At 43.0% G+C, this 22280-nt stretch overlaps 1 protein-coding gene across 3 annotated transcripts in view; it reads left to right on the forward strand.

The window, feature by feature from the left end:
* The window catches only part of LOC140462893 (protein phosphatase 1 regulatory inhibitor subunit 16B-like), a 186207-nt gene extending 171775 nt beyond the window's left edge, over positions 1-14432 (forward strand). For all 3 annotated transcript variants that reach the window (XM_072556328.1, XM_072556329.1, XM_072556330.1), the window contains exons 10-11: positions 1468-1639; positions 10725-14432. In XM_072556328.1, the coding sequence (XP_072412429.1) occupies positions 1468-1639; positions 10725-11234 (682 nt within the window). In that variant the 3' untranslated portion in view covers positions 11235-14432. The remainder of the gene's footprint in view (positions 1-1467; positions 1640-10724) is intronic.
* The last annotated feature ends 7848 nt before the right edge of the window (positions 14433-22280 follow it).

Raw genomic sequence — 22280 nt, forward strand, 5'->3', positions numbered from 1 at the left:
GGAGTTATGTATGGAGGCATGAGGCATGTTAGAGGCATTAAATGAATACTTTGCATCTGTCTTTCCCTACAAGGTGGATTCTGCCATCTTAGTGACATAGGAGGAAACTCCATCACTATAAGTCTTTAAAATACATAATGTGGAGGTCCTGGTGTTGGACTCGTGTGGTCAAAGTTAAAAATCACACAACATCAGGTTAGATCCAACAGGTTTATTTGAAAGTACAAGCTTTCGGAGCACTGCTCCATCTTCAGGTAGCTAGTGGAGCAGGATAATAGGACACAGAGTTTATAGTAAAAGATCAAAGTGTCAGACAACTTTTGTTGCATCAGTTGTCTGACACTTTGACCTTTTATTATAGACTTTGTGTCCTATGATCCCGCCCCACTAGCTACCTGACAAAGGAATATGGCTCCAAAAGCTTGTACTTTCAAATAAACCTGTTGGACTCTAACCTGGTGTTGTGTGATTTTTAACTTAAAACACATAAAAAGAGGTACAGGTTAGCTGTCAAAACCTAAAGTTGATAAGGTAACCAGGACTAGATGTGATACATCCAATAAGATTGAGGAGGTGAGAGTGAAAATTGTTGAGACATTGCCAATAACCTTTCGCTCATCTCTGGCCTCAGAGGAGGAGCCGGATGTTTGAATATTTATGTCCTTGTTCACAAAATATTGTAAAGAGAAGCCTAGCAATTATGGACCAACCAGATTAACTTTGTGGTGGAGAAACTTCTGTTACATGAGATCGGATTAATAGTCACATGAAAAATGTGGGTTAAGGAAAAATTGTAACAAACTACCTTGCTGAAGCCTTTTGAAGAGGTAATTGAGAGGGTTAATGAGGGTAGTGTTATTGATATGATGTACGTGGACTTCTAAAAGGCATTCAATACAATGCCATATTATAGACTTGTGAGAAAAGTTATAGAAGAAAATGGACAGTAACGATATAGATACAAATTTGTCTGAATGATAGGAAACAGTATATTGGTTAATGTGTGTGTTTTCAGGCTGGAAGGTTTATAGTGGAAAGTGGAGTTTGTCACCCTGCACAGTAGGTTAGATATAACATTTAAAGAGTAATTAAGCACTGACATTGATCAATTGAAATACACTTGTCAATCAATCAACTGTCACTTCTCATATAGTGTAAAAATATTGTTACTCTTTGTTTTGGTATTTATTGCAAATTGTATTGAAGAGTGAAAGATGAAAAACTTTGATGAAATATGACTTTTTCAGCAATACTCAAGTCGTGTACTACTAAACGACTGTAAATATTCCTTAAAGTGTAGGATGTAAGAACACCAAGCTTGTGTCCTGTGTGCTAATTTAAGGACTGGATTAGCCCCAGCGTGTGCACAGTATGTATTTGTGAGTTCAAACAATCCTGATAGACCAAGGATAGCTCCAATTTGAAACTTGGTGCAAATAGTAATGCCGGAATCCTGTTTCCTTTCAGGACGGTGGTGCGGCGAGCCAGTGTGTCGGACCGAAATAATTTGTACAGGAAAGAATGCGAGCAGGAAGCAATTATCTGGCAGCAGATGGGGCAGAAGGAAATGGAAAAGGAAATCGCAGGCAGTGACGGAGAAGATAAAGACTACTACAAAGATCAGGAGAATGTGACCCCGGTAAAACTTTAGCTAAAATATTTACCTGTCGGGGCTATCGTCCACCAGAATGTGATGTTAAACTAAGCCCTTGTCTGTCTGTCTGTATGTCCCCTGCTAATGTTCTTGATCGGTTTAGCACTTCCCACTACCTGGCCCTCTCTCTCACACTCATGTTTTGAATTAAAATCAAGTTTTGAAGGGTGGCATGGTATCTCAGTGGCTAGCACTGCTGCCTTGTTGCATCAGGGACCCGGGTTCGATTCCAGCCTTAAATGACCATGTAGAGTTTACACGTTCTCTCCATGTCTGCCTGGGTTTCCTCCCACAATCCAAAGATGTGCAGGTAATGTGGATTGGCCAAGTCCGATATCGCCCCAAAGTGCCCAGGGATAAGCAGGCTAGCTGGATTAGCAATGGGGATTGGATATGTTTTTTTTCCTGTCCGGGAACAGCAGGAGACAGAGCGGAGGTGACGTTGGAGACCAGGAGGTTGCCTGAAAGGTAAGGACTTAGTGTAAATTTGGGCAGCGGCTAAGCCCGAGGTACTACACATGTAGTAACTCCCTCCTGTCCCCCTCCCCACCCTAACCAGAAGAAAAGGATTCTGTACGGCAAACTTTTTTGTTTCTTTTCTTTCATATATTTAAGTGCATTATTTGGTTTTAGTTAGTTGATATAAAGCTAAGGTTTACAATGGCAGGGGACCTCACTCCTGTGGAATGTGCCTCTTGCTTGATGTGGGAGTTCAGGGAAGTGGCTGACATTCCTGACTCTTACACTTGCAAGAAGTGTGTCCAGCTGCAGCTCTTGTTTGCCCGCATGACGGCTCTGGAGCTGCGGATGGACTCAGTGTGGAGCATCTGCGATGCTGAGGAGGTCGTGGATAGCACGTTTAGTGAACTGGTCACACCGCAGAATTGCTGAGGGAGACAGTGAATGGGTGATCAAAGGGCAGAGAAAGAGTAGGAAGGCAGTGCAAGTATCCCCTGCGGTCATCTCCCTCCAAAACAGGTATACCGTTTAGGATCCTGTTGGGGGAGATGGCTCACCAGGGGAGGGCAGTAGTTGCCAAGATCATGGCACCGTGGCGGGCACTGCTGTTCAGAAGGGCGGGAAAAAGCCTTGTAGGGCCATAGTCATGGAGGATTCTATTGTGAGGGGTGTAGATAGGTCGTTCTGTGGCTTAAAAACAGGACTCCCGGATGGTATGTTGCCTCCCAGGTGCTCAGGTCAGGGATGTCACCAACCGAGTGCAGAGCATTCTAAAAGGGAAGGGTGAAATGCCAGTTGTCGTAGTGCATATGGGTACCAACGATATAAGTAAAAAATGAGATGTCCAGAAAGCAAAATTCAGGAGCTCAGAAAGAAGTTAAAAGGGAGGACCTCAAAGGTAGTGAGATCCACGTGCTAGCCAGTGTAGAAATGAAACATTAGGCAGGATGAACATGTGGATTGAGGGATTGTGAAGGAGGAAGGGGTTCAGATTTGTGGGATATTGGGACTGGTTCTGGGGAAGGTGAGACTATTACAAATTGGATGGTCCACACCTGAACCAGACTGGAACTAATGTCCTTGGGGGAGTTTTTGTTACTGCTGTTGGGGAGGTTTTAAATTAATGTGGCGGGGGATGGGAACCAGATAGAAGACTAGTAGACAGTGAGGTGGAAACTAGAGACTGTAGGGATCATGAAGTTAACATTACCAAGGGGAAGAGTAGACAGAGAGCAGATGAATGCAAAAGAACTGGTGGCCTGAAGTGCATATACTTTAATGCAAGGAGTATAGTGGGTAAGGCAGATGAACTTAGGGCTTGGATTGCTGCCTAGGAGTATGACATTATTGCGATCACAGAGACTTGGTTGAAGGAAGGGCATGATTGGCAACTAAATGTTCCAGGATACAGATGTTCAGACAAGACAGGGAGGGAAGTAAAATGGGGTTGGGGGGAGACATTGCATTGCTGGTCTGGGGTGATATCATGGCTGTGCTAAAGGAGAACACTATGGAGGGCTTGAGCAGTGAGGCATTATGGGTGAAGCTGAGAAATAAAAAGGATGCAGTTACATTGGTGGGGCTGTATTACAGGCCTCCCAACGGTGAACGTGAGGTAGAAGAACAAATAGGTAAACTGATTATGGAAAGATGTAGAGGCAACAGGATGGTGGTGATAGGAGATTATAATTTTCCCAACATTGACTGGGATACACTTAGTGTCAGAGGTCTGGATGGGGCAGAATTTGTAAGGAGCATCCAGGAATGTTTTCTAGAGCAGTATGTCAATAGTCTGACGAGGGAAGGGGCCATATTGGACCTGGTGTTGGGGAATGAGCCAGACCAAGTGGTAGATGTTGCAGTGAGGGATTTCTTTGGGAATAGTGACCAGATTTCTGTAAGTTTTAGATCACTCGTAGACAAAGATGAGAGTGGTCCTAAGGGAAGAGTACTAAACTGGGCCAAGGCCAATTATATCAAAATTCAGTAGGAGCTGGGAAATGTGGATTGGGATCAGCTATTTGAAGGGAAGCCCATATTTGATATGTGGGAGGCTTTCAAAGACAGGTTTAAGATAGTGCAGTATAGGCATGTCCCTTTGAAAACAAGGGATAGGAAAGGCAAGATTCGTGAACCATGGATGACAGAAGAAACTGTACGACTAGCCAAGAGGAAAAGGGAAGCGTATATAAGGTCCAGGCAACTAAGAACAGAACAGGCCTTTGAGGAATATTGGGAGAGTAGGAACAGTCTTAAATGAGGAATCAAGCAGGCTAAAAGGGGTCATGAAATAGCTTTAGAGAGCAGAATTAAGGAGAATCCCAAGCCCTTTTTTTCATATGTAAGAAGCAAGAGGGTAACTAGAGAAAGGGTTGGTCTACTAAAGGATAAGGAAGGAAGGTTGTCTGTTGAATCTGAGAAAATGGGTGAGATTCTCAATGATTACTTTGCTTAAGTGTTCACTGAGGAAAGGGACATGATGAATTTTGAGATTAGAGATAGAAGTTTGGTTACTCTGGATCACGTTGACATAAGGAGGGAAGGTGTGTTGGGTAGACTAAAGGATATTAAGGTGGACAAATCCCCAGGATCCGATAGGATCTATCCCAGGTTGTTGAGGGAGGCGAGAGAGGAAATAGCTGGGGCCCTGACAGATATCTTAATAACATCCTTAAACACAGGTGAGAGGCTGGAGGATTGGAAGGTTGCTCATGTTGTCCCTCTGTACAAGAAGGGTAGGGATATTCCAGGTAACTACAAACCAGTGAGCCTGATGTCAGTGGTGGGAAAGTTGCTGGAGAAGGTACTGAGGGATAAAATCAGTTCTTATTTGGAAAAGAATGGGCTTATCAGTGATAGGCAACATGGTTTTGTGCGGGGGAGATCGTGCCTTACCAACTTATTAGAGTTCTTTGAGGAAGTGACCAAGTTGATAGATGAAGGAAGGGCTGTTGATGTCATATACATAGACTTTAGTAAGGCGTTTGATAAGGTTCCCCATGGTAAACTAATGGAGAAAGTGAAGTCACATGATGTGCAGGTTGTTCTGGCTAGATGGATAAAGAACTGATTGAGCAACAGGAGACAGAGAGTAGTAGTGGAAGGGAGTTTCTCAAAATGGAGAAAGGTGACCAGTGGTGTTCCACAGGGGTCAGTGCTGAGGCCACTGTCGTTTGTGTTAGACATAAACAATCTGGAAGAGGGTATTGGTGGTCTGATGAGTACGTTTGCAGATGACACGAAGATTGGTGGAGTAGCAGAAAGCATAGGGGACTTCAAAAAATACAGGAGAATATAGATAGACTGGAGAGTTGGCAGAGAAGCGGCAGATGAAGTTCAATCCAGGTAAATGTGAGGTGATGCATTTTGGAAAGTCTAATACTAGAGCGAATTATACTGTAAACGGAAGAGCCTTGGGAAAAGTTGATGAGCAGAAAGATCTGGGAGTTCAGGTCCATTGTACCCTGAAGGTGGCTGCACCAATGGATTGAGTGGTCAAGAAGGCATATGTAATGCTTGCCTTCATCGGACGGGATATTGAGTATAACAGTTGGCAGGTCATGTTAAAGTTGTACAAGACTTTGGTTCGGCCACATTTAGAATACTGTGTACAGCGTTATGGTCGCCACATTACCAAAAGGATGTGGACGCTTTGGAGGGAGTGCAGAGGTCTACGAGGATATTGCCTGGTATGGAAGGTGCTAGTTATGAAGAGAGGTTGAGTAGGTTAGGATTGTTTTCATTAGAAAAAAGGAGATAGGGGGGACCTGATTGAGATCTGCAACATCATGAAGGGTATAGACAGGGTGGATATAAATAAGCTTTTTCCCGGGGTGAGGGATTCAATAATGAGAGGTCACGCGTTCAAGAGAAGAGGTGAAAAGTTTAAGGGGGATACACGCAGCAAGTACTTTACACAGAGGGTGGTAGGTGCCTGGAAAGCGTTGCCAGCAGAGGTAGTTGAGACAGGCACGATAGCTTAAGTTAAGGTACGTCTGGACTTATGCATGAGTAGGTAGGGAGCAGAGGGATACAGATACTGAGGAATTGGGCGATAGGTTTAGACAGTGGATTTGGATCAACTCAGGCATAGAGGGCCGAAGGGCCAGTTCCTGGGCTGTAAAATTTTCTTTGTTCTTTGTTCTTGTGGTCTGGGTGGGATCCTCTTCGGAGGGTCAGAGCACAACTTGGTGGGCCAAATGGCCTCTTTCCACATTGTGGAGAATCTATGATTCTAAAATTGGACCTAATGACATTACTGGATCTGATCTTCATGGTTAAAACAGACACATTTTAAAGAAGAATGTAAGAAATGGGAGCAGAACAAACCATAATAGCCAAATAAAATGGCTATGGATGTGCTCCTGCCTTCACTACAGGATCTCAGAATAAAGGGTCACCGATTTAAGAATGAGATGAGGAGACATGTTTTTTCACTCAGGAGGTTGAGAGTCTTTGGAACTCTTTTCCACAGAGACTCGTTGAATATATTTAAGGCTGAGATGGCTAGTTTCTTGATCGGTCAGGAATCAAGGGTTATAGGGAAGGGGCAGGAAAGTGGACTTGAGGAATGTTGGAACAGCCATGATCCTAGTGAGTGGCAGAGCAGTCTCAGGAGGCAGAATGGGTGACTCCTGTTCCTATTGCTCACTGTCTTTCCACCCATTCCATTATTCCTTAAAATCTGAGAGACCAAATTGACACTTTCATAATAATGGTGTGAACATCAGGAAATTATTAACTATGTGTGTTAGTTTATTTAAAACAGTAAAACACTTTTAAAAGTTACGAAGCAAACATTACAGCAGCCAACTGATATCTGTGTGTGCAGTTTACAATCCCATAGTAGACCAACAAGCAACGGAATCACAACATTGTATATACACAGCACATGGAGTCCTTAAAAGTATTCTCTCTAGAGGCATGGTACACAACAACATCGCTTTCAGAATAAACATAACCGTCAATGTGGCATTGAAAGGGGTGGTTTTGTCAGCAGCAATCAAAATTAAGATTGGACATATCAGGAACCAGTGGATAAATATTCCTAGACTATTTTACATACTACCCAGCCTGGCATCTGCCTAGTGGGAGAATAAGAATTGATCTCCAAATATCTATGCAAAACAAAGATAACTAAAATGTTTAAACCAATATTTGACGGTAAAAGTATGTTCAGTTCTCTTCTGGCACTACTTAAAATAAAACATGGTGGGCCAGATTTTCCAAGGAGTGGCAACCTTCTGCAGAACATCGTTCCACCCTACATTTTTACGAGAGGAGAGAGCTCTGTTTTCCTGATAGGAGATTCAGATCGCAGTCGTTCAGGAGTGCGGAGCAGTACTTCCAGTCTGATAGTTAACGTGCAAAGTAAAACTGTCAAGGGGAAGATAATCGCCACCCCTTCTCACAGCAGCTTGCTGCTGTTTCTGAGGTGTAAAGGTCCAGATTCCCAGAGTTCCACTTTGATAGCTGCCATCAAATTGTCACGATTGAATGTATGTGTGAGGTTGGGGTGAATGGAGGGTATGGTTCCAGGTGGGTAGGGGCTAGTTTATCAGGTAAAGGGGATGCCAGGTGTGTAGGGGACTAGTGTACCAGGTAAGGAGGGTGTCATGTGGATAGGGAACTAGTGCATCAGATAAGAAGGGTGCCAGGTGTGTAGGGAACTAGTGTATCCAGTAAGGAGGGTTCCAGGTGTGTAGCGGGCTAGTGTGTAAGGTAAGAAGGGTGCCAGCTGGGTAGGGGACTAGTGTATCAGGTAAGAGGGTGCAGGTGGTAGTATCCCAAGTGGATAGAGGGATAGCGTGATTGGTGGGTAGGGTGCAAGGTGGCAATAAGTGGTGCAATCTTGGGGTTAGGTCAGGGCAGTGGGACTGGTTGGGGTCAGGGGAGAATGGGTATTAAGTCCCAAGGTGGGCCTGTCTGGCAGCAAATGGAAGGGTCTAGATTAAGTTTAGAACAAGGAGGACCCAGGTCTGGAGCAGAAGAACGGGTAGGGGGTGGAGGAAGGGCAGGTCCACAGTCTGGGGAGGGGAGGATGGGTCTGGAATTTGGGAGAAAGGATATTGGGTCTCAAACAGGGTAAAGGGAGTGTCAGCTCTGGAGAAGCACAGGAGTGATGGGTCCCAAGAAAAGAGACCAGGTTGTCAGGTCAGGGTCTGGAACAGTAACTGGTCCAGGGAGGTGCAGTGTGTGCGGTAAATATGGAGTCAGCTGAATAGAGTACTCAGGAGTTAGTTGATATATTTAATAGTCTAACTTTTCCTAATTTCATCAGAACCTTTAAAATCATCCAATTGAAATGGATACCTTTGAAAGGTTCCAAGCATTGAGAAATTTCCCAGTGGAATCTTCAATTTCCAGGGCAATTCCTTAGGAGTCTGTTTTGATATGGATCCACAGGGTCCCCAGCACAACTCCCATTATGTGGGAATAATGACTGGCCATCAGAAAATCTGAGCTATTATGGTCATATCCCATCACATTCAGATTTGATGCTTTGATATTGACCTTTGTGCTGTGGTTCTCAGCCATTCCACTAGGTGGCAAGCAACCATAATACAAACTAACGTTAAAGGTGTCGAATTAATCCTGGTGTTCTGCAATTACGTCACTCAGTATTTTTCTTTCTTTTGTGGATTTATTTTCTAACACAGCATTTCATTCCACATGAGTGTAAATTTTATGGGACAAGGAGGGATCACCATCAACATCCTGGGGAGTACTATTTATCATAAATGTAGCTAGACTAGGCATGTAAATACTGTGGCTGTAAGATCAGGTCAAGTCTGTCCACTTTCCAAAAGGCACAAATTAGGAGTGTGATGAGGTACTCTCCACTTGCCATAACATTCAAGAAGCTCAACATCATCCAGGATAAAGCAGCTCACTTAATCAGCAATCCATCCACCACTTCAAACAATCATTCCCTCCACCAACAGTACTTCTGTGTGTGTAAAATGCACTTCAGCAACTCACCGTTTGGTAGCTCCTTCCAAACTGTAACCATCTGGAAGGACAACAGCAGCAAATGCACTGGAACACCATCTCCTCCAAGTCACACACCATCCTTACTTGGATTTTTCTCACTGTTTCTTCACTATTACTGGGTCAAATTCCTAACACTCCCTTCCTAACCCCAATCCCTAGTGCCATGCTTCAAGAAAGCAGTTCATCACCACCCTCTCCAGGTCAATTAACAATTGTTAGCCTTGCCAAAGCACAAGGACAGCATTTTTCTTTCATAAATTCCTGCATCTTGGACTGTCACATCCACCTCAAAATAAAATCTGCACAGTTTCCCCCACTCTTTGGGCTGACTTTTGTTTATCTCCATTGCTTATTCAGTCTCGATGCACCGTGTACCATTCTCTTACTGAATACAGTTGAGATGTCGGATTTGGAAAGTTAACCAGATCTGAAAAAGGTGGTGACGTTCACCAAATCAGTTCGCTAACGGACAAAGCTCAAGGATCCAAGAATAAAAAGAGCATTGAATCCATAAGAGTTTGTAGCAGCACAGTTAAAACAATTTATCTGATAGCAAACTACACAGGAGATGTACTATGTTGTAGAATTAAGCCATAGAAACGTCCATTTAAATGGGAAAACTCTAGGCTCCTTTCAAGTCTCCCTTCTATGCTATCATGAGTGACAATGATTGTCAAAATCTTGTATTCCTCTGACTGTGCCCCTGGGAGAACACAATAGATTATTCCAGGGCTGTGTCAGTCTGAATCAGTCAGCCTACTTATAAGACAAGATGACAAGCTAAAAGCTTCTCCAACAGCTCCACGTTTAGCATGGTGCAGCTGAGGCTTAATTTCTTATCTCTTCTCAGTAGCTGAGCCAACCAAGATGGGGCTGGAAATATTAGTGTTCCTAAACTGGGGAAGAGCAGGGGAAAATCACTCCAGACTATTTCCCCAGGAATGTCGTGAACATTGAATTTGTCCACACTGCTTCTACTCTTGGATAGTGCTGATAATGACCACCAATCACTGTTGAATTGTATCCCAAGATTAGTCAGCACTTTGAAACCAGAGGGAAAATATAATAGAATGAGCACCACAGAAGAAGGCCTTTCAGTCCATCAAGTCTTTACTAGCTCCATAAACAGTGCTACCTGGATCATTCCACTCCCTTGCTTTTGCAGCAATAGCTCTGCAAATTCTCTTTTCAAGAATTGATGGAGCTCTCAATTAGAGTCAGACAGTCATAGAGACATGCAGCACAGAAACAGACTCTTCAGTTCAACTGGTTGTCCATACCAACCAGATATCTTAAATTAATCTAGTGCCATTTGCCCCATATCCCTCTAAACCCTTCCTATTCATGTACCCACCCAGATGCCTTTTAAATGTTGTAATTGTACCAGCCTCCACCACTTCCCCCTATGGCGGCTCATTCCATACACACAACACCCTGTGCGTGAAAAAGACTACCCTTGAAAGTTAGTTTTGAAACTGCTTCCCCTGCCAATACACATTAATACTGTATAATCCTTCATCTCTGGCGATTGGAATACTATGGAAATCAGGTCAGTTTTGGAGGGTTTTTTTAATAGTTTTTACCTGTGGTATTTTTAATATGCTTGTTTTAAATGCAGAATCTGTCATCCAACTCCCAAAAAGATGTGACGGAACAAGTTGGGTCTGTGGAAGAGTCGGCAGATATTGGCAGAAAGAACAGTCCTTCACTCTCAACCTCAACTTCCCGGCGGTCTTCGTCTGACACGGAATCCCTGAGGATATCGCCGGCGTCAGAAAGAGCGAACGGCCAAGCTGTGCCTGACAATCCCAGCCCCGCTCCTTCACCGCAGCCCAGCCGGGACAGGAGCAGCCAGACGCTGTCGGAGCTGAAGCGACAGCGAGCGGCCGCCAAGCTGAAGAAGCAACTCTCTCAGGAAGCAGCTCTGGCCAACGGCCTGGGGAGCATCTTAGAAAGTGAGCAGCTCCAGCCCAAAGGCAGCCCGGTGGGCTCGAGGACACCGGAGGTCAGTCCCAATGGGAACTCGCTCTATTATTACCAGCCCAGTGGGGACCCTCCGTTATTAAAACTGAAGGCACCACTGGAGGAACCGGATGCTAAGAGACAGGGCTGCTGTAGGATTGTGTGATGAAAGGAAAGGACCTGCAAAGGTGTTCTGTTACACATTGCACTTGGGCCAGAGATGGCTACACATTGGTAGCTGCTACATTGAAGTACTGACGTGAGGATGTTAATTTAAGCACTATTTTAATTCATTGACAACTGAATTCTCTGTAACTTTATGGAGTTCTTTATTCTGCAAGGTAGGAGAGAATGACTGTGTAACTGTTTGGAGTTCCTGGCCACCACTATGGTAAGGATTCCGCACTGTATTACTGTACAGAGTTTCTGACTCATTTGGGACTGTCCTTTTTTTATTCTCCGATGCTGCAGGATTTAGAATTATAGGGTCATAGAGATGTACAGCAAGTTTTAATCCATTGGTATTTCATTGAATGCCAGTTCAGCATTCACAGCATCTGTAACCAGTTTATGAAAACGACTGTCCATTTTGAATGGTTTCTTTTAAAGTAAACAATTCGCACAGCACCAGATTAAACAATGCTGCATTTTGTTTCAATGTGAGCAACTGTTGTAGAGCTTGTCCTATTTAAGGTTAATCCAGCATCATTGTTACTCCTGTCTTCAGGGGACTACATTGCACTCTCCAGGAACTTGGAGGGAGAAGTGATTCATTGAGAAACAGCGGTTTATAGTGCAGAGGTATTAACCTCTCACTGATGGACAGGTTGGGCTATCTCTACAACTGAAAATGAGAAGATATGGAAGCATTTTCCCATTTGTCACTGAGGGATATTGAGTATTTCCAAGTTGGTCCTGCAGTGGTCAATTGTGCTTTTGTAGCTAGAAGCCAGTAACTCTGCCCTGCTTCACTGAAGCCATTCTGCCCTAGACTGGGAAACACTCCCTTTCCCATGTGAATTTCATCTCTACTGCAGCTGGAGGCAACTATGCTTCTTGTTGGAGAGCTATGTAGGAGTCCGGTATTTCTTTAAACCAGCATTGCTTGCAACCCAGTTCTACCAAAATCCTGCTCCCTGTCAATCCCAACTCCATTATTTTGGAGGGATAACATTCTGTGTCACGGTGAACAAGGAACTGAATTATAGCAACATGCACGATAGCAACTGTGAATGTCATGTGATCATCTGGTATGGTCACATGGCAACATTTTCACTGCGTTAAAAACATCCAAATGTAACACTCAAAGCTTAACTTGACATATCCCACAGTCGTCTTGGCTGACATTTGGAAGTCACCATTTTCCCAGAGGGCCATAGGGCTGTCCTCTTACTGGAGAGAGAGAGATAGGAGATAAGCGGTGGTGAATTTCACTGAGGGTCACGATGCCCCAGATGAGTTGGCAGGGCTTTTAAAACCTTCAGCCAGTTTGGAAATTGAGCCTGCTCTGTTGGCATCACAAATCAGCTATCCTGCCAACTGAGCTAACTGACACCTAGACTGGCATTTCACCCTCCAATCAGTCCCATCAGATTTGCTGGTTAGTTATTGCACTGTTGGTTGTGAATCTTGCTGACTGCAAGTTGCCTGGCGTGTTTGCCTACAAAACTAGAGTGACTGTACTGCAGAAGGTTCTGAGGAAGCGAGTTGTGTTATCCAGATGTAAATTTGTCCCCCTCTTTTTTTTATCCAGCATCTCACTTAACCTTGTGCGCTCTCCCATACAGGAGACGTTGCCTCTTTTTCATGTTACCACCCAAACCTGAGTGAATCAAGATAGGTTTCTTCCTCTATTCTTGATCTGCAACAATTCCCTCTACTCTCCCTTTCCTGAAGTTATGCTAGTGTACAGATTCTCAAGGTCCAGCAACTTTGGTTAGCACTGCTGCCTCACAGCGTCAGAGACTTGGATTTGGATTCCACCTTGGGTGACTGTCTGTGTGGAGTTTGCACATTCTCCCCGTGTCTGCATGAGTTCCGTCCAGGTGCTTCAGTTTCCTCGCACAGTGAAGAGAGTGAGCTCTGCAGATGATGGAGATCAGAGTCAAAGAGTGTGGTGCTGGAAAAGCACAGCAGGTCAGGTAGCATGCAAAGAGCAGAAGAGCCAACGTTTCGAATATAAGCTCTTCATCAGGAAGATGAAGGAAAACATCGACTCTCCTGTTCCTCGGATGCATCCTGATCGGCTGTGCTTTTCCAGCAACACACTCTTCGACTCTTTCCTCTCACAGTCCAAGGACGTGCAGGGTTAGGCGAATTGGCTGTGCTAAATTGCCTGTAGTGTCCAGGGGCGTGCAGGTTAGGTATTTGGCCATGCTACATGTAGGGTTACAGGGATGGAGTGGGGGGCTGGGTCTGGGGAGGCTGCTCTTCACAGGGTTGGTCTGGACTCAATGGTCTGCTTCCTCCAAATCCCTTTGTTAATCAGTGTGTTGTCTTAATGGTAATGCCATTGGACTAGTAATTCAGAAACCTAGGCTAATGCTCTGAGAACTAAATACAGAAAATGCTGGTTGAAATTCAAGAGTTCTGACAACATCTGTAAAGAAAGAAACAGAGTTAATGTTCAGAGTCCAATCTGACTCTTTTTCAGAACTCAATGTTTGAGGGACCCAGGTTTCAATCCAACCATAATGAAATAAGAATTTTATTTAAAAAAACCTCATATTAACCTTGTCTAATGGTGACCATGTGTCGATCTGGTTCACTAATGTTCTTCAGGGAGGAAAGTTTGCCTCCCTTACCTGGTCTGGCCTATATGTAACTCCAGACCTACAACAATATGGGTGACTATTAACTGCCCTCTGAAATGGTTGAGAGAATCAATCATTTAAATGAAATTAGGGAGGGACAACAAATGGTGACCTTGCCAACAATGCCCAGATCCCACGCATGACTTAAATAAAAATTATGATGCTGCAATTTCTTGCTATGGGAACTGGCTCACCGCTAAGTGCTCAGTATGTCACTGTCTGATACAGTTAGGGGCATACTTTGGGGCCTCCACCACATATGGGCACCCTGCTTGAACTGATGAGCTGTAATAATCTACCTATTACAACCCAAAGTGGATCAGTGAACTGGCTGTCAGTGTTTCTGAGTATCCATAGAATCGCCTAAGTGTGGAAACAGGCCATTCAGCCCAACAAGTCTGCAAGGACCCTCCAAACAGCATCCCACCCAGACCCATCCCTACCCCATATCTCATGCACCTAACCTACACTTTCCTTAACACTATGAGGAATTTAGCATGGCCCATCCACCTAATCTGCACATCTTTGGATTGTGGGAGGAAACCAAAGCCCCTGGAAGAAACCCAAGCAGACACAGGGAGAACGTGCAAACTCCACACAGACAGTCACCCGAGGGTGGAATCGAACCCAGGTCTCTGGTACTGTGAGGCAGCAGTGCTGACCACTGAGCCACTGTGCCCCCTGGAGTACTGCAGAGTAGCAGCTTAGCCTTTTCTAGTTGCTGGGACTTGATGTATCAGTATGGTTGAGTGTTATAGGGTGGGTGAGTAATCCTGTGGAGGAACTCTAAATGTTCTTTGTTCTGGACCCTAAAAATTCTTAACTCCAATTGGTATTGACTCACTGGAGGGGCAGGTTTTACAGGATTAATGTTCAGATGAAACAAAAACAAACCTTCAAATTCCTACTTAGCTTCTGATCAATTGACAGAGCAACAGAGTGGGATGGTGCCAGACGGAGGAGCTGATATATACAAGGGCAAACAAGAGTGGAGTGTCACAGCAGGGTGTCTCCTGATCAACTACAGGGAACTCTCTGGGAAACAGGGAAACCATTCTCTCCGAACATTTCTCCTGGCATCAGCGATGTTAGTGAGACTTAGGCAGAGTGAACACAGGATTGTAGCAGGAGAAGAACAAAGAAATTACAAGTTGGCAAAGAAGCCCCCCACCTCCTCCACCTTTCTGCCATTCTTGATGCCCTCCTAACCCTGGAGAGCTGTAAAAGCCAAAGGAGAATCTCAGCACTGAGAGCTGTGGTGTTTTTTAATGCCCCAAATGTTGTTCATTTTATGTTTCCAATGATCATATTTAAAGCTTTACAATTTAACTGCTTTTAATTTGCGATTGGAGAGGCATTTTATCAGGTAAACTGGAGGAGAAAACTGATGTGGAGAAATAGCACTCATTGTTCAAGCTAATATGTAGGACAGTGCCATTGAGCGGACTATCCCTCAAGAGTAAACAAAGTGCACTTTTGAACCCAAAGTTTCATGATCAATCTATTGTGACTTTACTCTCACCTGATTAAATAGGAGAGCGATATTAAATGAGAAAGGACAAAACCTTTATTGATAAATGCAAAAGTCTGAGGGAGCTTGATAGGGTAGGTATTGAGAATATGTTTTGAGGGATATGGGTCAAACTCGGGCAAAAGGGACTAGTTTAGCTAGGGAAACATGATTAGCATGGATGAGTTGGACCAAAGAGTCTGTTTCCATGAAGTAAAACCCTGTGATTCTATGACTCCACATTCCCACAAGTGGGGTCTTTCAAGCTAGGGACATCGTTACAGAATAAGTGGACACTTATTTAAAACTGAGGTGCAAAGAAACGTCATCCAGCGGGTAGTGAGTGTCTGAAATTCTCAAACCCAGCGAGTTGTGGAGGCTCAATCACTGAAAATATTTGGAGGGGGTAGATAGGTTTTTAAAATATCAGACAGTTTTAGGGCGAGAACGAGGTGGCACAGAAGAGGAGATGAGGCCTCGGGGTAGTTAAGTCATGATCTTGTTGAATGGCGGGGTAGGTTTGAGAGGCTGTACGTGTTTATGTTCTCAAATGTCCCTGGGTTCAATCCACAGCATCTTAGAGGCTGCAGGAAATTGAGTAAATCCTTGTCCAGCCATTTGAAGGAGAAAATGGGCTATGGTTATCTTCCTAGATTGTAACAGTTCCCCACCCCCCGTCCCCCCGCCCCACTTCATTTTGGAAAGTACATACATGGATAAAGACTTGGGTATTACATGAGTTGTTTCAACTGAGCCTACCATCTCTGACTAAAGGTGGGGGAAAGTGAAAAATGCCATGTAACTTTAACTATAGTACTTGTACTATGATCGGTGATTCTCAGAATATGATTATCTCTGGTTAAAGTGTGCTTATGGTTTAATCATGTCGCACAGCAATGACACTGCAACCACAATGAGGTACTGTTACACTGGCTTGAAGAACACATTTAATGTTGGCATCCAGTGTACAGCTTTTTGTAAAATTTGAAGCTGCATTGGGTTGGTGCCACTGGTGCGAACCTGTAACCACTTGGTGGTTTAATAAATGGCACAAACCCGAAAGGTTTTACCACGACAGAAATCAGAAGGTTAAGTTAACGTTCTATTCCTCAGGGAAAATAATCAAGACAGGCAACCAATTTCAACCATTTGTAATTCAAGTGGGTGTAAATTGCTCAGTCAACCAGGTTAAGCTGTCAAAGGGAGCCTATTTCTCTGGTTGTCCTATGGAAAAAACATTTAATGGCCCCACAGGGTTGAAAGGTCTATTGCTCCTCTCAAATATGCTTCAATTGATGATTTAACTACTGTGCCCAATACTGCTTACAATGGCAGTAATTCCATTGAGGACTTTTTGTGGTAGAGGTTGGTGCCTTTGTGAGTTTTGTGTTAAAGAGGAGATGAACAGGTGGGTATAAATTCATTGTCCATGGTGAGAATTTCATCATGAGCAGCATGTGGCTTTTTTTTTTCCCGAAATGGGTCAATGTCATTGACTTTTGGAGTCAGCAGTGTGTGCACAAGTTGTGTTTTCACCTTTTTCTGCAGATTTTACTTTCGACTTTGGTTGTTGCATGTGCTATTTTATGCACTGAAACAAGACCTTATTGTATATCATATGGAACTACCCAAAACTTCTGATAAAATAAAAACTGTACAATATATAGTTATATATATATATATATATATATATATGTGCTGAATGTTGTTTATATTTTTATAAATGTCTATGTTTCATTTTATGCTTAATATTAAAAAGGATCAATCAGTCTAAATGACTCCCATTTAACTTCAGTTTCATCTGTTGTGTTTTTTTTCTTGTCAATTGCATATGCAAATCATAAACCTGTCACTGAGTAGTTAAGATGTATCACTCTTGTGGAAGTTAACATGAATTAGTAAGGTCTCTACCCTACCAAATCACCAGCTATCAACTGCCCTAGTGGTTTGTGCTAAAATATAGGAACGCTTTGTTGGTCTTGGATGTGTAAAACCCTTACAAAGCTGCAGGTTTTTTGTTTGGTTGCGCACTCCCAGAAGGTGGTAAGCAGTTTTCCTAAGTAAAGCAGAAGTAAGTCACTCAGCCCCTCCAGCCTGCTCTGCCATTAACAGGATCATGGTTGAACTGATTATAATCTCAAATGTACAATCCCATTTACCACCAACCTTACCACCCCTTGCTTAACAGGAATCTATGTACCTCTGTTCATTTCAAAGAATGTTAAAGGTCAGCTATTAGTGCAGACTGGAATCATGTGTACTCCAAAACCAGCTTCCCTTTCCTGATTCATTTGTTACTTTCCAATACTGAACTTTTACAGTTTTTTGGTGTGAATCCACAAGTGATGTGTTTAGCTAGTCTGCTTTACAAAACAAATATAAAGAAATATAGAGTTGCAGTTATATAGCCTGCCTTTCCTCAATCAGGATGTTCAAAACATTACCATTTTTTAAAAAAGTAATTTGTTTTGTATTGTCAGCATAGTAACACAGAATGGACAATAACATAAATATAGTACTTTAATGTAATAATGTGTTTCAGGGTAACATTTTGAAATAAAGTCTGACAGAAAGCAACACAAAGGAGATTTTAGGTCGTGGAACTAAAGGATTGGCGAAAGGGAGGTTTTAAAGAGCATCTTAGAATAGTTAGGTGCTAAAGTTTGACCAGAACAGTCCCGATGAACCATAGGCTTTTTTTCTGTGCTGTAGACCTCAATGACAAAGATGGACTTAGTGATGTGTAGGAAAGGAATTACAGGGCGTGGGACTTAGGGGAAAGTAAGCCACTGATAGTAAAGATGGTAGAACTGCAGATACTCAAAAGGCCAGAATTGGAAGGGCATAGGTATTTTGGAGGATTTACAGCTAGGGAGAGTCAAGGCAATGGAGGGATTTGAAAACTTGGCTGTGAATCTTAAAATAAAAATATTTCTTGACCGGATGTGAATATAGTCAAGTGAACACCAAAGTTCTCACTGACATAGAAGGTAATTTGCCTCACTTAATCTTGGGAACAAATATCTGGCCCTGTACAATCAGATGTTGATATGAGGGGAGCTCATCAGCCACTGAACAAATGAAAATGGTGAGTAGTTAAAGACCAGATAGTCCCATCAAACATGTATACTCATGATGGCTATTGCATCATGCATCGACGTGTACTAGTGCAGAGAGATTACTTTGGGAAAGGCAAGAATAGTAGAGAAAAAAAAAACAGGGATAATAAGTGAAGAGGTATACAGAATGGTCTCTGACCCTCACTCAGGTGACTGAATTAAACTCAAGATGATATGTGGACCTACTGCCTAAACTCTAACCAGCGACCTTTTCTGGGATTGTTTTATGGACAGTGTATTGGCACAAGGTTTTAACCAATTCAATTCTTCTCTGCTTATTTTCATCCTAGTAGTGAAACTGTGATATAGTTTGATATTAACTCTTGTCAGTAAATAACCCACTTTTGTGCACCATTTTGGGGAATGAATATTTGGTCCCACCTCAACTTCCCCCTTCAAGATGGCAGGCAGTGCACTAAATACTTCATAACCACTGTCCTGGATGTAGTAGGTGGGGGCGGGGAAGAAACGGGGAGTGTGGTTTGACGGCAACACAGCATCTCAGGTAAGGAGTGAGACAATTCTTGCAGCAATAGGCTCATATGCAGCCCAGGGAGGGATGAAAAATAAATCAACAATCCTGCCCCATTCTAATAATCCAGTCATCAAATCTCTTGTGTTGTTAAACTACCACCTAGAATGACAACACAGCAGATGCATGGGAGTGCCACCATATATAATTCCCTCTCCAAATTCCACATCACTGACTTAAACAGCAACAGGAGTAGGACACATCCAACTTACTGCACCATTTAATAGGATTATGGTTGATCAAACACTTAAATGCTTTTTACCCATAATATTCCCATCACCCTGCATTCCACTCATGTCTGTCTCTCCCTCACTCCTTCAAACTCATGAGAATACAGGCTCAGTTTGCCCAATCTGTCTTCATTGGACAGACTTGCCATCCCAGGATGGAATCTGGTGAACCTCCATTGCACGCTCTCTGTGGCAGTAATGTCCTTCTTAAGATTAAAACAAAATGCACACAGTGATCAAAGCGGAGTGTGATCAAGCATCTTTACAATTCGAGACAGTTAAAGCAAGACTTTACAACTTCTGTACTCAAATATTCTGCTATGGGTTCTGCCAATTTCACTAGCATTCCTAAAGGTTTGCTGTACCTGCTTGACAAGGACACCTACTACCACACAAAGGTCTACTTGTATATCTACAGGCAGTTCTGCTATTATGTGGGAATTACATTCCTTTGCCACCCTGCACTATGCAAATATCTTGCTATATAAATCACATTGTAAGTGTTGGGATGCAGTCATACTATAGCCAACATAAGTTTTGAAAGTTTGTGCTTTAGAAACAGCATCCCTTATTTGTCAATTGCCTTAGCGACTTTGTTGTCACACAACAACCTGTACACTTTCTAACCTCTTGCTATTTAAAAAAGTATTCTGCACATCTGTTCCTCATACTAAAAGTGGATAATCTCACACTTTTATTATGTTGGTGGGGGGGTGGGGGGAGGCTAATGGTACTATTGCTAGACAATTAATCTAGAGACCCAAGTAATATTCTGAGGATGTGGATTCAAATCCAGTCAAGGCAGATGGTGGAATTTGGATTCAATAAAAATCTGGAATTAAGAATCAAATGATGATAAATTGAAGTTTTATCAAGGGAAAACCTATCTTGTTCATTAACATCCTTCAGGAAAAGAAACTGCTATCCTTTCCTAGTTTGGCTAACATGTGACTCCAGACCTGCAGCATTTAGGGATTGGCAATAAATGCTGGCCTAGGGCAGTGAGGCCCACATCTCACGAATAAGTTGAAAAATATATATATTCTATCAGCTATGTTCTTGCTCAGTCATTGTTTTAGATGATCTTCACAACTATCCCACTTAACTTTGTGTAATCTGAATGTTTGGTAAAACATTTGATTTCCATATCCAAGTCATTAATATGTACAGTGAACAGTTGAGGCACAAGTACAGATCTTTGCAGTACCCCACTTGTCAGAGTCTGCTAACATAACAATTCCTAGTCTGTTTTATCTCTTAAATCAGTCCATAATTCATGACAATACATTATCCCAAGTGCTTTTTAATTTTGCTAACCAATCTCCTGTCCAGGACCTTATCAAAAGCCTACTGAAAATCCAAGTGTACTACCGCTATCGATTCTCTTATCAGTTTTGTGATATCCTCTACAAACTCCAACTTGGAACTATTCTGTCGTTCCTTCACTGTCACAGGGTCAAAGTCCTGGAAATCCCTTCCACAGCACTGTGGATGTCCTTCCATCCCAAGGATAGCAATGGTCAAGAAGGTGGCTCAGCAGCACTTTTTCTAGGATAAAGAAGAATTGGCAATAAAGCAAAGCTAACATTCCCTGAATGAACATGGAACATTACAGTGCAGTACAGGCCCTTCAGCCCTCGATGTTGCGCTGACCTGTGAAATCAATCTAAAAGCACATCTAACCTACACAATTCCATTATCATCTATAATGTTTATCCAATGACCATTTAAATGCCCTTAATGTTGGTGAGACCACTGCTGTTGCTGGCAGGGCATTCCACACCCCTACTACTGAGTGAAGAACCTACCTCTGACATCTGTCCTTTATTTAATCACCCCTCAATTTAAAGCTATGTCCCCTCATGCTAGCCATCACCATCTGAGGAAAATGGCTGTCACTATCCACCCTATTTAACACTAATTATCTTATGTCTCAATTAAATCACCTCTCAACCTTCTCTCTAATGAAAACAGCCTCAAGTCCCTCAGCTTTTCCCCATAAGATCTTCCCTCCATACCAGGCAACATCCTAGTAAATCTCCTCTGAGTCCTTTCCAAAACTTCCACATCCTTCCTATAATGCAGTGAAGTGACCAGAACTGTACATAATATTCCAAGTGCAGCCACACCAGAGTTTTGTACAGCTGCAGCATGACGTCATGGCTCCGAAACTCAATCTCTCAACCAATAAAAGCTAACACACCATATGTCTTCTTGCCACCCAGGTTGATAGGGCTGTTAACTTTCAGGGATCTATGTACATAGACACAGATCTCTCTGCTCATCTACAAGAATCTTACCATTAACACGGCACTCTTTACTCCTGTTGTTCCTTTCAAAGTGAATCACCTCATACTTTTCTGTATTAAACTCCATTTGCCATCTCTCAGCCTAGCTCTGCAGCCTATGTCCCTCTAATCTGCAACATGCTTCTGCATTGTCCACAACTCCACTGACTTTCGTCATCTGCAAATTTACTAACCCAGCCTTCTATACACTCATCCAGGTCATTTATAAAAATTACAAATAGCAGTGGCCCCAAAACAGATCCTTGCAGTACACCACTAGTAACTGAATCCAGGATGAACGTTTCCCATCAACCTGTCTTCTTACAGTTAGCCAAATTTTCTGATCCAAACTGTTAAATCATCCTCAATCCCATGCCTCTGTATTTTCTGCAATAGCCTACCGTGGGGAACCTAATCAAATGCTTTACTGAAATCCATAGACACCACATCAACTACTTTACCCTCATTCACTGTTTGGTTAGAACATAGAAGAACAATACAGCGCAGTACAGGCCCTTCGGCCCTCGATGTTGCGCCGATCAAAGCCCACCTAACCTACACTAACCCACTATCCTCCATATACCTATCCAATGCCCGCTTAAATACCCATAAAGAGGGAGAGTCCACTACTGCTACTGGCAGGGCATTCCATGTTCTTACGACTCGCTGAGTGAAGAACCTACCCCTAACATCAGTCCTATATCTACCCCCCCTTAATTT

This window comes from Chiloscyllium punctatum, chromosome 37 (genome assembly GCF_047496795.1).
Source record: "Chiloscyllium punctatum isolate Juve2018m chromosome 37, sChiPun1.3, whole genome shotgun sequence".
NCBI lineage: Eukaryota > Metazoa > Chordata > Chondrichthyes > Orectolobiformes > Hemiscylliidae > Chiloscyllium > Chiloscyllium punctatum.